Below are 13725 nucleotides of genomic sequence, written 5' to 3'. Positions count from 1 at the left end.
AACGTAGATCGACCGGTAAATTGAGAGCTTTGCCTTCCGGTTCAGCTCCTTCTTCACCACAACGGATCGATACAGCGTCTGCATTACTGAAGACGCCGCACCGATCCGCCTGTCGATCCCACGATCCGCCTGTCGATTCTACGATCCACTCTTCCCTCACTCGTGAACAAGACTCCGAGGTACTTGAACTCCTCCACTTGAGGCAGGGTCTCCTCAACTCTTTTCCGGGCGAGAACCATGGACTCGGACTTGGAGGTGCAATCTATTATGTGGGATAATAATGTATGGGGGCAGACGCACAAATCACTTAATTGTTGGACTCGTTATGAATCGGAAACGAGCTTGTGGCGTCTATGCTGTTTCCCTGAATTTACATTTTCTTGTATTACAACCGAGCTAAAGTCAAAGCTAACCCGAAACCAATGCTCGCATGCCAGTGACGCTAATAAACAGTCATTTTACGGCTACATGATGCTAGCTTGCACCAAACGGCTAACATGAATTATTCACAGAAACTGCGGTCAAACGTGGAACACTTCACCAGAGAACAGAACAAATGTACCTGCATCTCTAAACTCCATTGTCGTTGCAGGGAATAAATAAAAAATCACGAATGTCGTACACAAACAATAATATTACAACGTTTTGTCGTTGCTACTGAGATTACGTTGCTATTTGGGGGATTGGAGTTACCAAATATTAAACAAGACTCCTACTTCCGGTAAAGATTTTTCTGAATAAAAGCACATGTAGCCTATCGCTCATAAGCGTTATAAAGGTTACATGCTTTAATTTTTTAGACACAACCGGATGTTGTACTACAATATCCTTAGGTGACACGCGAGATCTACATATATTTCATTACTTTACCAATATTTTGAAGATCATTAATAATACAGTATTGATAATACTATAAATATTACAAATACATGTGGTTGTGTGTATTTTGTTTTTCTTTATTCATTAAAATATTTACCTACACGCATTTTGGTTTTATATTGCAAACCTTTAGTTGCGTTTTTTGTCATAGACATGATTTTTGTAGTCTCAAAAACGTCAACAGTCGTGATGCAATCTCTTTCTTACCATGGAAATAAAGAAATACTCCGATGTGCTCGGATACCCATCCCAGAATGCACTGCGCCGTGTCAGTTCTCGCGATCTTTGGCATTGAGAATGACAGCTTGGGTGAGTGCGTGAGAGTGCGTGCTCTCGCGCGCGCGCGTGTGTGTGTATATGTGTAAAAATGGCGGAAGCTTCCTCACCGTCCTGCCGGTTTTTCTGCCACCGGTGTTCAACAGAGATCAGCCCGCTTTTACCGGTAAGGGCGAAAGAGTTCGATGTGTTGTTGCGTTGACGAGTGAGAGTGTAGTCCGGTGTGGCGATGGTGGTGTTTATGTCGGAGGGGAAAAGCTCGTCACGTCGCCACTGTTGTAGCCACACAGGTTAGCTAGCAGGTACTCTCCAGAGTGTAATTGTAGTTCTGTAATCCTTTTAAAATGTAGTATTGTAAACATAAACCAATACTTCAATAATATTTGTGGGATCAAGACCAACTGTGCTGTCATTTAGGAAATATCATCGTTTGTTGTGTGCATAAACAAATGTTTTGGGGTTTGTATTGACTATTGTTTACAGTGTTATTGAGAGTACAGAAGATATGCATGATATCAGAAGACCATCCTAAAGTTATACACAAAGCAAACTATAATCTGCTACCGAAGAATATACAACAATCCCTCTCAAAAAAAGGAGGAGATATATCATCTTAGAGAAAAATGTAATTTAAAACATTTGTACGCACGTACAACACTTAAGACCTTCAATATATCAGTATGTGGAAGTAAATGATGGAATGGATTAAGCAAATACATCAAACAATGTGCTAATATGATCCACTTTAAGAAACTCTTCAAACTTAAAGTGTTTACAAAGTACAAAGAAGAAAAAACATTATAAACATTCTGAATTTATTTCATCCATCCATTCATTTTCTAGATGATTTTACTCATCTCACCATATGAAATATAACTTACTTCACCAATTTGTATTTATTTATTTTTATTCTTATTACTTATGGAGTATATTGTGAATAAATTGAGAACAGGAAGTGTACAAAAGTTTTTGCAACTGCTATGTAAAGGAAAAGGGGTAGGATTAAATAAGCTTTGCTTCTCCCTACTCCTTTTCGAACATGTTGAATAGAAAAACTGGAAATTGTGATGTATCAAGTTGTATGCATGCATGTTCCAAATCAACTCAAACTCCTAAGATATTCACTAACTCATAGGTAACACTGATATCCATCTACTAACTGTAGTAATGCCATTATTTATACTTTACTCATGCTACATTTTCTTATTCAATCTCCCACTCATATAGACACCCTTGTAATTAATCCCCTCTATGTAAACATAGTTTCGACTTCTTTCTTGCTTCTGTTCTGATGTTTATCCATGTTTTTATTTACATATGTATGAAGGACTTCACATGTCCGCACTGTGAGTTAGGATTCATTGAGGCATTGCCAGATGAAACGAGGTAAGGCCCTTGCAGGACTATCTTAGTTTGGATGGAAAACCATCAACTCTTTACAATTTGAACATATCTTCATACAGAAGTGGAGATAGCTCCCCATTTGCATCGTCCAGAAGCGGTCCGACACGGGCCTCATTTGAGGTCAGTGTTAAAATCCATTAATTAAGTCATTCTTTGAGGTCTTAACCATCATGTGACATTATCCGTATTGCGTCTTTTCCAGCTGAACGTGGATCACCACCAGCACTTGCCTACCTTTCCTTCTGGGTACAGTCCGTTTGCTCTTGGGATTTTCAATGAGAACTTTGGACTAAGAACTTGGCTACTCACAGAAGATAATAACCGAGAGACAGAAATCCGCCAGGAACCAGAAATGGCGTCACGGCAACGATACAGCCCACAGTCTGCGCAACATGGTCCGCACCAAGAAGGAGTTCCCTCGTTGGAGGGGTAATCTATTTTCAATGTGTGTCTGTTTTAAAAAAACTGTTTCTGTATTGACTATTTTGTATTACTGTCAATACAGAATTCTCCAGCAGCTAGTTACAGCCATGTCAAATATCGGAATAGCACCAACAGCCATGCCAAATATCGGAATAGCACCAACAGCTATGCCGAATATTGGAATAGCATCGACAGCCATGCCGAATATTGGAATAGCATCAACAGCCATGCCGAATATTGGAATGGCACCATGGTGAGTATAGGTAACCTGTTTAATGCACTTCCTTAATAATTTCTTACTGTATTTTTACCTCTTACAGGGGTATGCTTCATTCTAACCCAATGGACTATGCCTGGGGTGCCAATGGACTGGATGCCATCGTAACGCAGGTAGAAATGTCTACCAAGACACACTAACTGAATTAAATATCAACCACGGCAAAAACGCACCATTCAGATTCTGGCATGTCTCACTCTTGTCTTGTAGCTGCTGAATCAGTTTGAAAACACGGGTCCTCCTCCTGCAGATGGAGAAAGGATAAAACGTTTGCCCACCATCTCCGTTACAGAGGAACACGTGGGTAAGTTCAGGCCTGAGTTAATCAGTTGATAATATAACTATGGATTTAGCCTTTGTATATGGGCTGATACACATGACTCCTGTCGGCACATACACAGGTAATCCAGGTCCAGCTACTTAATGCAGAGTTAATTATTAATTGAGAAATGACATAATTTTGTCAAACTTCTTAAAGTTAACCTAAATGTCTACGCTTCAAACACATCTTGTTTGTAGTCATTCAAATTCATTGTGTTGGTGCATTAAAGGGGACCTATTATGCAAAAAACAACTTTTCCTACGTGCAAACTATCTGAGTATGCAAGGGGCCCAGGTCTCACCATTAAAAGCAGATGCGAGCAATAAATGCAAACTATTCAATAGAATTTATCCCTATACATGATCAAAAAAAGATTTGTCGAGTGATCTCAAGGATTATCTGTCGGATTCCCAGACGTGTCTAACTGTCTGGTGCTCCAGACGTCATTGTCCACAACGAAACCGATAAAAACTTGGAAAAGCATGGAGGTCTACAACTGTTTTGTGTGTGGCTGGGTCAAGGAAATTGGTATCAAGACACTACCACTACATTGTTTTTGCTTCGGTATGGTTGCATTTCATGATTTAACTTTGCGTCTACAGCCATGTTTTTTGCCTTGATGTTGCATGCGGCATTACTCGGACGCGTGAGTTACCTATCTTTATCAAAATATACCTATAGATGTCAACATTTTGTATGTGCTGAAAGCCTCATTTATGATTGATGCCTTTGGTAAAAGTTTAACTCTTTCAAGTTTTGCTCACATTTGCTTTCTTTTAATTAGACTCGCCAAGTTGGTGCTTTACAAACACATATCGTAGCAAAAATGCATTTTAAAAACTCGAAAACGAGACAAAATACAAATAATAACAAGATAATACTTAAATTGGAAATACTGAATGTTAAAAGTATATCACACAAACCAAGTGATCCCTGCACACTTGTGTGTTTTTTCGACCCGATCTGCTCCCTTGGAATTAAGTGTGTGCCAATTTTTTTCCGTTGTCTTGCGTAAAATCTTGCACTTTTTCGTCCCTCTTATTACTTCCCGAGGAACTCTTAAAAATGTTTTATCGTTTTCGCGATTCAAACGATTCCAACAGCCTAAAACAACGCAAGCACAGGGCATTTTTCTTCAAGAAAGGCAAAATGCCGCCCAGTACGCCATGGCAATAGATGCTCGCTGGCCCACCACTTCGAGCCTCTCATATTTAATGAGCCGGATGTGACGTCAGGTGAATACAACTTATTGGTACCTGTTTTTGCGCATGGTTTGAAATCAAACCGTGGAGGCATGGCGGAGATATTTTTAAAATAAGGGTGTAAAGATTTGTTTTAACAATGATTTGATTCAATATTTGTGGTTGCAGATAAGATTCAGGAACAATCACATTTTTTGTAGAACGATACGATCCAAAATTATTCAGTGAGTTTAAATCAATTGGGTTACTTTTTAACAAAAAAATACCAACCAGTGTGACTGTGAAGTAAATACTGGACACCACAGGTGAAGTTTCCTATATTCCTGTTATTTCTTGTAAGGGAATTATGTTTAAATGAATTATGGATACCAACAAGCAACTAAACAACAATTAATGGCCAATGCATTCACATCTTATTTAAATAAAGTGCAGCCCACACTTTAGGTTGAATTAACAAGAGGAAACATTTTCTGCTGACATTTTCAACATTTAAGGAAATGTCAATAAAAGTACAGTAACCAACATTTTAACAGTAGATTTACCTGCTAAATAGAGTTCCCCGACCTGGCCATACAGTATCTGTTCCCCGCACTGGCATTGCCGATCACGGACAGTGTCCCAGGTGTGCCCCCTCATTCCTAGTGATGGTGTTGGCCCCTCGCTTCCTAATTTCCATTGCCTCTGTGATTCATCTGTTGTATTTATTTGTTTCTGATTAAATGACTTCTCCTTGGCTGCCTGTTGTGTCACACTTCATGTTGGCATGTTGGTGTCGCACCTAATTTGCCGGGCTGTCTCTTTTGAGGCTTAAAGTTGTGTTGCAGCTTTACATTTTTGTATTGCGTTGTTTGTATTTGTTATGAATTTTGCAATCGTGCTGTTGCTGAAAGCAATTGTGTTGCAATTAATTAAATTGTCTCGTGTCGTTTGCTTTTCTTTTGCCCTTTCTCAGCCACCGTAGCTATCTGCCATTTTTGTTCTGATGACCTCACAGACTACGAGCAAAATAGACTTAACGTTTAACATCCTTATTTATGAAATTGCTGAACTTAATATAAAGTCTGCCGTTTTTAAATCCAATGTTTTTCTTTTTCTGTTATTGATAAAATCGATTGATATAATTTTAATACGATCTTGGATTGATACCGATCTTCCGAAAGGCAAACTTGCCGAGCACAGATCGATATACTTGAAATGTATTAATTTAAATCGATCTATTATAAAACTATCTTGCGTTCCTTCATACTTCCTCCAAACGAGCCGTTATTTGACGAATTTCTGAAGTTTTTGCCGAATTTTTGCATTTTTTCCAATTGGTGACATCAGCGTATCGCTCCATATATGGTATAGATTTACCTGAAGCGCTTTGCGCAAGTCTGCCATTGTAGTCCAACATTGTAGACAATAAGTTCCTTCTTTTTCTCTATACTCTTGTTGTGGGGCAGACTGGCTCATACATGCACATGCATCTTTCGCTAGTTCAATCTTATATCTGTCAGTAGATTCCATATAGAAACCTTAAAAAGTACAAGATTGATGGGGAGAAGACGCACATGAAATAGAGGCACATAAATAGGACCACGCACAAAACGCCTCCTGAAGAGACGGTCAGAGCGGCGTGAAGATGATCTGTAAAACATCATCTATGCAACATTTTGACCAAAGAACCACCATTACATGTTATGTAGACCACAAGGAAGTGTTTCACGTGTAGGAAATGTAGGAAGAAAAATCATATAAACGCTTTAAGGCAAAAATTGTTTTGAAAAATGCTTGTCTGAATGCTCATTGACATAACTTGTTACCCAGCTCAGTTTACACAAACATCTGTCTCAGGCTTTTGGCATAATTGTAATTACAGTTTATTATTCTAATGGTGGAAGAAGCATACAGAAACAACAGTTGGTCTCGTGGGGGCTTGGTTGTTGTGTGGTCTCTCGCTGGCTTGGGCCTGGCTGTCCATCCATTTATCTTATGTAATTCAAGTTATCATTACATATATGTACTGCGATGAGGTGGCGACTTGTCCAGAGTGTACCCCGCCTTCCGCCCGATTGTAGCTGAGATAGGCTCCAGCGTCCCCCGCGACCCCGAAGGGAATAAGCGGTAGAAAATGGATGGATTACATATATGTATTGTTGCATTTGAAACAGTTGTATTGTTGATAATAGAGGTAACTATTATTATTCATTATCAATAGTGCTATTTCTATTGGTATTTCTATTGCTTCATTTGTAGTGCAATATTCATGCATATTCATTGTAATTTCTGTGTTACTAATATTTACTTCACTAACGGCTTCTCTACTATAATTTTTCTTATCATATTTGTACATATCGTGTTTGTACATATCGTGTTTCTACATATAGTATTTGCTGATGATGTTGTTGTTGTTGTGGTCTCTCTGTCTTATCCCCCTCTCGTAATTGCAATTTCCCCCTCTGTTTTCCTTTTTTCTTCTTCTTTCTATCCCGTCCTGCTCCGGCTGCGCCAAACATTACTATAAATCCACTTAATAAAGTCAAATACAAATAAGGCAACAAGAGAAGTATCCCACGCTTCTCTTTTGTAAATAAATCTGTACAGCAGATATGGGCATCAACATCAACAATATGATTTGCCTGAGTGGCTGGATAGTACAAAGAAATACAAATAAAAATTGACAGTGACAAGCGAATGAATGCGTCCTAAATGCAATGTAGCATCCTCAATATAGGCTAATGTCCCTCCACAGTGCAAAGCCTTTTTTAATTCACTAATCATTGCTTCTATGGCGGCAAATAAACTGTTTTTCTTATAAATTATCACTATTATTCATTATTATCACTGGTTGACAAGGAATAGCTAAACTTGCTACACTACACATCGTAAGAGGATATGCTAACTGCAAGCTAGAAATCTTGAATGTACGGTAAACAAAGGTTGGTGGATCGATTGAAACATTGACGGTAACAATACCTTGTATAGAATCAGTATATGCTTCATACTAAAGTGGTTGGACCAATGTTTTTTTATTATCAAAAAATATTTATTCTGGTTTTTGTTATTGTTTACAAACTCAGGAAATAAGTCCCTGGACACAGAATGACTTTCAGGGCAAAATCCAAAAGACTTAAACTAGAGCCAATTGTAGGAAATAATTAAAATTGTTAATTGATTTTGTAATATCACGCTTTTGTCCGATTTAAAATTGTGATCAAAAATGTAATCATTAAATGATCTTGAAAATTGTAAGTATTGATATAGAAAATGGATGAATGGATGGATATTGGTTTAACCAGCACAGCTCACCAGTGAGGAAACATTACCTAACTTCTGAAATGGCTGCAAATGTTATTGATATTTTACAGAACACTCTTGCTGATGTTTGACTTGCACCATGTGATGTTATTGTTGATTATTTTAACAGTAAACTGAAGTCAACTCTGGACTCAGTAGCTCTACTTTTAACAAAAACAATCAAAACAAAACCTACACCCCTGTGGAGAAACAACAAGAAATTTACATCAGCTGAAAAAAAAATTAAAAAGGAGATTGAGGAAATCAAAATTAACTACAGTAAACATTGTCAGATTTCACATCAACAGCTAGAGTGAGCCAGAATTTACCATTACTCATAATTAATCAGAGACCATAAAAACAAGCCTTGATCCCTCTTCTCGACATTCGCTAATTTAACAAGTACGCATTTTTATAAAGCTTTTAAAAACACCATCGGATGCCCTTTGCAAGGACTTTGCAGACCACTTCAGAACCAAGATCAAGGACATCCTCACAACAAAACACGTTCTATCTGCTAACACACCTAATCTGTTGTCCTTGCCTGAGGAAACACTGGAACATTTTTAGATCCAATTCCCACATCACTTTCTAAATCATTCTATGGATTATTTGAGGAACAGCTTTTTAGCGTTCATCTTAACTTTTCAGACCAGTCTTCATTTCTTGAAGAAATCTTGTTGCCTCCGTAGACTGGTTTTAAAATTTACAACCCGGTTCACTCTCTCATCTCCCTGGTATTTTGCATACTCCTCAGCATGTCTAGTTGTATAATGACGTTTCAAATTGTATTCCTTGTGGATCGCAACTTTCTCTGTGCAAATAAGACACGTCGGGGTGCCCCTGTGCTCAACAAAGAAATATTGCATCTCCCACTTTTTCTGGAATTGTCTTTGCTCATCACTAACCTTTCTCTTCACTGCAGGCTTTGAAAAAGACATGTTTGGGGTTGTGAAATATATTTGTATTTAGCCAACGCACGGAGAATAATGTTATTTCCGCAATGTGTGTCGTTCCGCTTTTCCTCCCTACAGCAACACGGCGGTCGGCGGGATCGCGAGCGCAAAAAAGAGCGGGCTCCCGGAGTGTTATCCGGCGTCATATAAAAATATATGTAGTGTTCATCATGTGAGGCAATGCAAATTAATCAATAAAAAAAAACAAATAACGGTTTGAATTGGTCCCGGTTAGCAGGGACTTTATTAATGACGGACAGATGTCACGGTGTGACTGCAGCCAGGCACGTAAGAAAACCCTCGTCTCCATGGCAACGTTTCTGTCGCTTTCACTAACGCAGGGGTATTTTGGACCCAAAATAACAAATATTGTCTCTGTCTGAAGCCAACAGGAAGGGGGGGGGGGGGGGGCTCGCTGTGGAGTTTACAGTTATGGTAGCACAATTTGCTCCGAACGGGAGAGAGAGAGACTCCTGAAACTCAGTACCCCTCCTGTAAATCTCCCGGGGCAACCATTCACCCGACTTTCACCCGTACAGCAATGTTGAGGGCGTGCCAGCCCAGTCACATGTTGTATGCAGCTTCTGCAGACACACGCAGGTCACTGCAAGACATACTTGGTCAACAGCCATACAAATCACACTGAGGGTGACCGTATAAACAACTTTATCACTATTACAAATATGCGCCACACTGTGAACACACACTAAACAAGAATGACAAACACATTTCAGGAGAACATCCGCACCGTAACACAACATAAACACAACAGAAAAAATACCCAGAATCCTTTGCAGCCCCAACTCTTCCAGGCTATGGAGATTGGGGAGGGGGGGTTGAGGGGCGGGGTTGGGTGGTAGCGGGGGTGTATATTCTAGCCCGGAAGAGTTAGGGCTACAAGGGATTCTGGGTATTTGTTCTGTTGTGTTTATGTTGTGTTACGGTGCGGATGTTCTCCCGAAATGTGTTTGTCATTCTGGTTTGGTGTGAATTCACAGGGTGGCGCTTATTTGTAACAATGTTAAATTGTTTATACGGCCACCCTCAGTGTGACCTGTATGGCTGCTGACCAAGTATGTCTTGCAGTCACTTACATGTGTCTGCAGAAACTGCATATATTATGTGACTGGACCGGCGCGCTGTTTGTATGGTGAGAAAGCAGACGCTAGGACAGGTTGTAGAGGACACTAAAGGCAGTGCAATCACGGCACGCCCTAAATTATGTTGTCTGGGAGAAATTGGGGAGAATGGTTGCCCTGGGAGATTTATGGGAGGGGCACTGAAATTCGGGAGTCTCCCGGGAAAACCTGGAGGGTTGGCAAGTATGCTCGCGGGCTGCACTAACATTAAACTTAAACATTAAACTTGGCGCTTATTTGTAACAATGTTAAATTGTTTATACGGCCACCCTCAGTGTGACCTGTATGGCTGTAGACCAAGTATGTCTTGTAGTCGCTTACATGTGTCTGCAGAAACTGCATATATTATGTGACTGGACCGGCACGCTGTTTGTATGGTGAGAAAGCAGACGCTAGGACAGGTTGTAGAGGACACTAAAGGCAGTGCAATCACGGCACGCCCTAAATAATGTTGTCTGTGAGAAATTGGGGAGAATGGTTGCCCTGGGAGATTTATGGGAGGGGCACTGAAATTCGGGAGTCTCTCGGGAAAACCTGGAGGGTTGGCAAGTATGCTCGCGGGCTGCACTAACATTAAACTTACATATTAAGGTGGGGGCCGCAAAATAACGTCTCGCGGGCCGCAATTGGCCCGCGGGCCCCGTGTCTGAGACCCTGTTCTACTGTATCTGGCACATGCTCGTTTGTATACTCATCCCACAAATGCATGCCCCTTACAAACGGGGCTTTCCGACTGCAGTTGTCAACATTTCTTGGCAACACAACCTGTTATATAATTACAGGTCTCGAATTTAACCATGGCAACCGCAGCAATTTCCACGAGTGCCTTCGTCATTTGCTGTAATGCCCTAAAAATGTACCAACATCTGCGGCAAGAACATGCCCTGACCGCCCTTGACTTTTTACTTGTTAATGGACGAGGGATGTAACAGTAAACGGTATAATGATAACTTGCGATAAAATTCCAAACAGTTAGTTGTGATTTAGGGCTATATAAATAAACATTGATTGATTGATTGATAATACCGTCTAATTTTTTAATTACCGAAAATCATTTATTAATGCATTTTAGGCAACATGAAGTCAGGCGCATGCGCACTAGCGTTGTTTGTATCATTTATATAATCATGGCGGAAGAACTACACAGACTTTGCTTCGGAGATTTCCCCTCGGAGTAAAAGGAGCTAAGCGCTTGGTTTAACGTAATTTTTCCTCGCTTCCCGGCGTGCGTTTAAGAGCGCACTGCTGTTAGATGGCGACAAGTGTGGACAATATTAGAGACAGACGCACTTGTCCCCTCAGTAAAAGTACCGTATTTTTCGGACTATAAGTTGCAGTTTTTTTCATAGTTTGGCCGGGGGTGCGGCTTACACTCAGGAGCAACTTATGTGTGAAATTATTAACACATTACCGTAAAATATCAAATAATATTATTTAGCTCATTCACGTAAAAGACTAGACGTATAAGATTTCATGGGATTTAGCGATTAGGAGTGACAGATTGTTTGGTAAACGCATAGCATGTTCTATATGTTATAGTTATTTGAATGACTCTTACCATAATATGTTACGTTAACATACCAGGCACGTTCTCAGTTGGTTATTTATGCGTCATGTAACGTACACTTCTTCAGCCTGTTGTTCACTATTCTTTATTTATTTTAAATTGCCTTTCAAATGTCTATTCTTGGTGTTGGGTTTTATCAAATAAATTTCCCCCAAAAATGCGACTTATACTCCAGTGCGACTTGTATGTTTTTTTCCTTCTTTATTATGCATTTTCGGACGGTGCGACTTATATTCCGGAGCGACTTGTACTCAGAAAAATACGGTATACAGCGAAGGAGAAAAACTATTTGATGTTGCTTTTATTTTCTCAATACAGCGTCCATCAGCTGCTGTGACTTAGATGAGGTGAGGTGAAGAAACATGCAGCAGGCGATGTGTTATGAACATTGTCACAACTTGTTTATAAGGTCTTTTAGTTTGTTGACTGGGATAATCACTCGTCTTTTATTTAACTGCAAACTGTATCAGTGTTCAAATAACATCAATACTAGCTCAAATGTCATCTCATCTAACTGAACGAAGGCTGTGAAGATTGTGTATTCGATGTGAGAGGTTTTTTGTTGGCCAAACTGTTGTACTGAACCACCAGGGAGGCGTTGTTGGAGAAGAACAAAGCTTGTTTATTAGTCTTTATCTTCATTTGCCAAACTGCTTTGTTTTATTTTGATTTGAAAAAAAATGTTTGCCTTGGTGCCCTAAAATATGAGCCCTCCTTTAAGGCAACACTTGCCTTGACCATAAAAAGTTAAATTTGAGGCCTGTAATAACAACTCACATTTCTGAAGTTATGTTTCTAATGCTGTTCCCCAGTTTAGATTGACTTTAAAGCGTTTTGTGCGTGTTTTGCTTGTGCAGGCGCCGGTTTAGAGTGTCCTGTGTGCAAAGAAGACTACAGTGCCGGAGAACGTGTACGACAGCTGCCATGCAATCATTTGTTTCACAATGACTGTATAGTGCCATGGCTGGAACAGGTACGTGCATCACACACACTCATTGAACACTTCATTAGGCAGAACTGTAGACTGAAACCAGTATGATGCAGTGTAGTTGCTGGACCGCAATAATAAGCACAATTGTAATGGAACACCTATGTCTTTGTGATGGCAGAGTTTTTGCAACGGCTTATAATAGATTGTGCAGGTGTACCTAAGTGGTTGGTAAGTCCATTCCCCTCACGTACCCTTGCGAGTGATATTAGACCCTTGCAGAACAGCTTGTTGAAGTTGCATAAAGCCAGAAATCTGCTGTCTGTCATTACATGTTGTTTTTTATTTCCTCTCCCTTTAGCATGATACGTGCCCCGTGTGCAGGAAGAGTCTTAACGGGCAGAACACAGCCACAAACCCACCGGCTATATCAGGGATGAACTTTTCTTCCTCACCTGGCAACGAGAATGCCAGTAGCAACTCATAGATCCTTCCCAACCTTCACCTCCATACCCGCAATGAGACCCCTGAGTCTTGTCTACAACGGACACAAGCACAGCTGCTAGTCTTAATTCTAAGGGACATATGAGAGTTTCTTGCCGACGTCGTACTCATCATTCCACCACTTGCGCTGACGTGCTGCTGGGTCCAACTCCTTCTCTTCCTGCGGTCGAGCTGAGGACACTCACATTCAAGGTACCACTAGAAGATCTAACAACAACAATACAATGTGAGTTTAGGAGGATACATTTTCTATCTAAAAGTCAAAATGCTCTTTTTAAACGTCACCTGCGGTGGTGCAGGTGCATCATAGTTCGTATCTCAAGAATGCTGAGCCAACGTAAAGCAAATTGATCCAATTTTGTGTATGCTTTTGACTTGTTTGCACTTGTTTTTTTATTTTTTTTATTTGCACACTATTGCATGTTTTTGTGAGAGTGTTGGTTGAACACTGATTTTTTTTTTTTTTTAGGTGTAATTAGTCATGTGTGTCTGGTGCAATTTGGGTGATCATTTCAGGAGTTTCATGCTGCATTTCTAATTCTGATGTGAAATAAAAATCTAAAACTTTT

The 13725-nt window shown here is 40.0% G+C and overlaps 2 protein-coding genes across 4 annotated transcripts in view; one reads left to right on the top strand and one right to left on the bottom strand.

Moving 5' to 3' along the window:
• sugp1 (SURP and G patch domain containing 1) overlaps positions 1-1186 on the bottom strand; it is an 18761-nt gene extending 17575 nt beyond the window's left edge. The window contains exon 1 of one of the 2 annotated variants that reach the window (XM_072915171.1): positions 1087-1186. In XM_072915171.1, coding sequence (XP_072771272.1) covers positions 1087-1171 — 85 coding nt within the window. In that variant the 5' untranslated portion in view covers positions 1172-1186. Of the gene's footprint in view, positions 1-562; positions 726-1086 lie in introns of those variants that run through there. The other variant, XM_061979790.2, reaches the window with a different exon arrangement.
• On the top strand, positions 175-13725 carry LOC133618939 (E3 ubiquitin-protein ligase RNF126-like). 2 transcript variants are annotated; one of them, XM_061979792.1, is made up of 9 exons: positions 175-255; positions 2483-2541; positions 2619-2679; positions 2762-2988; positions 3065-3235; positions 3303-3372; positions 3470-3563; positions 12582-12697; positions 13014-13725. In XM_061979792.1, the coding sequence occupies exons 1-9, from the start codon at positions 238-240 to the stop codon at positions 13137-13139; spliced, it is 942 nt and encodes a 313-aa protein (XP_061835776.1). In that variant the 5' UTR covers positions 175-237; the 3' UTR covers positions 13140-13725. The 2 variants fall into 2 exon arrangements, with proteins under 2 accessions (XP_061835776.1, XP_061835775.1); XM_061979791.2 differs by lacking the exon at positions 175-255 and adding an exon at positions 1176-1321.

The sequence above is a fragment of the Nerophis lumbriciformis genome, linkage group LG19 (genome assembly GCF_033978685.3).
Source record: "Nerophis lumbriciformis linkage group LG19, RoL_Nlum_v2.1, whole genome shotgun sequence".
Classification (NCBI taxonomy): domain Eukaryota; kingdom Metazoa; phylum Chordata; class Actinopteri; order Syngnathiformes; family Syngnathidae; genus Nerophis; species Nerophis lumbriciformis.
This window is presented reverse-complemented; position numbering and strand designations above follow the sequence as displayed.

Excerpts from the sequence above, each read along its gene's own strand:
- LOC133618939 (XM_061979791.2), top strand. The coding sequence starts at position 1,247 with ATGGCGGAAGCTTCCTCACCGTCCTGCCGGTTTTTCTGCCACCGGTGT. Across the intron at positions 1,322-2,482 it reads AGATCAGCCCGCTTTTACCG|GACTTCACATGTCCGCACTG; the intron begins GTAAGGGCGAAA and ends ATATGTATGAAG. Across the intron at positions 2,989-3,064 it reads GGAGTTCCCTCGTTGGAGGG|AATTCTCCAGCAGCTAGTTA; the intron begins GTAATCTATTTT and ends CTGTCAATACAG.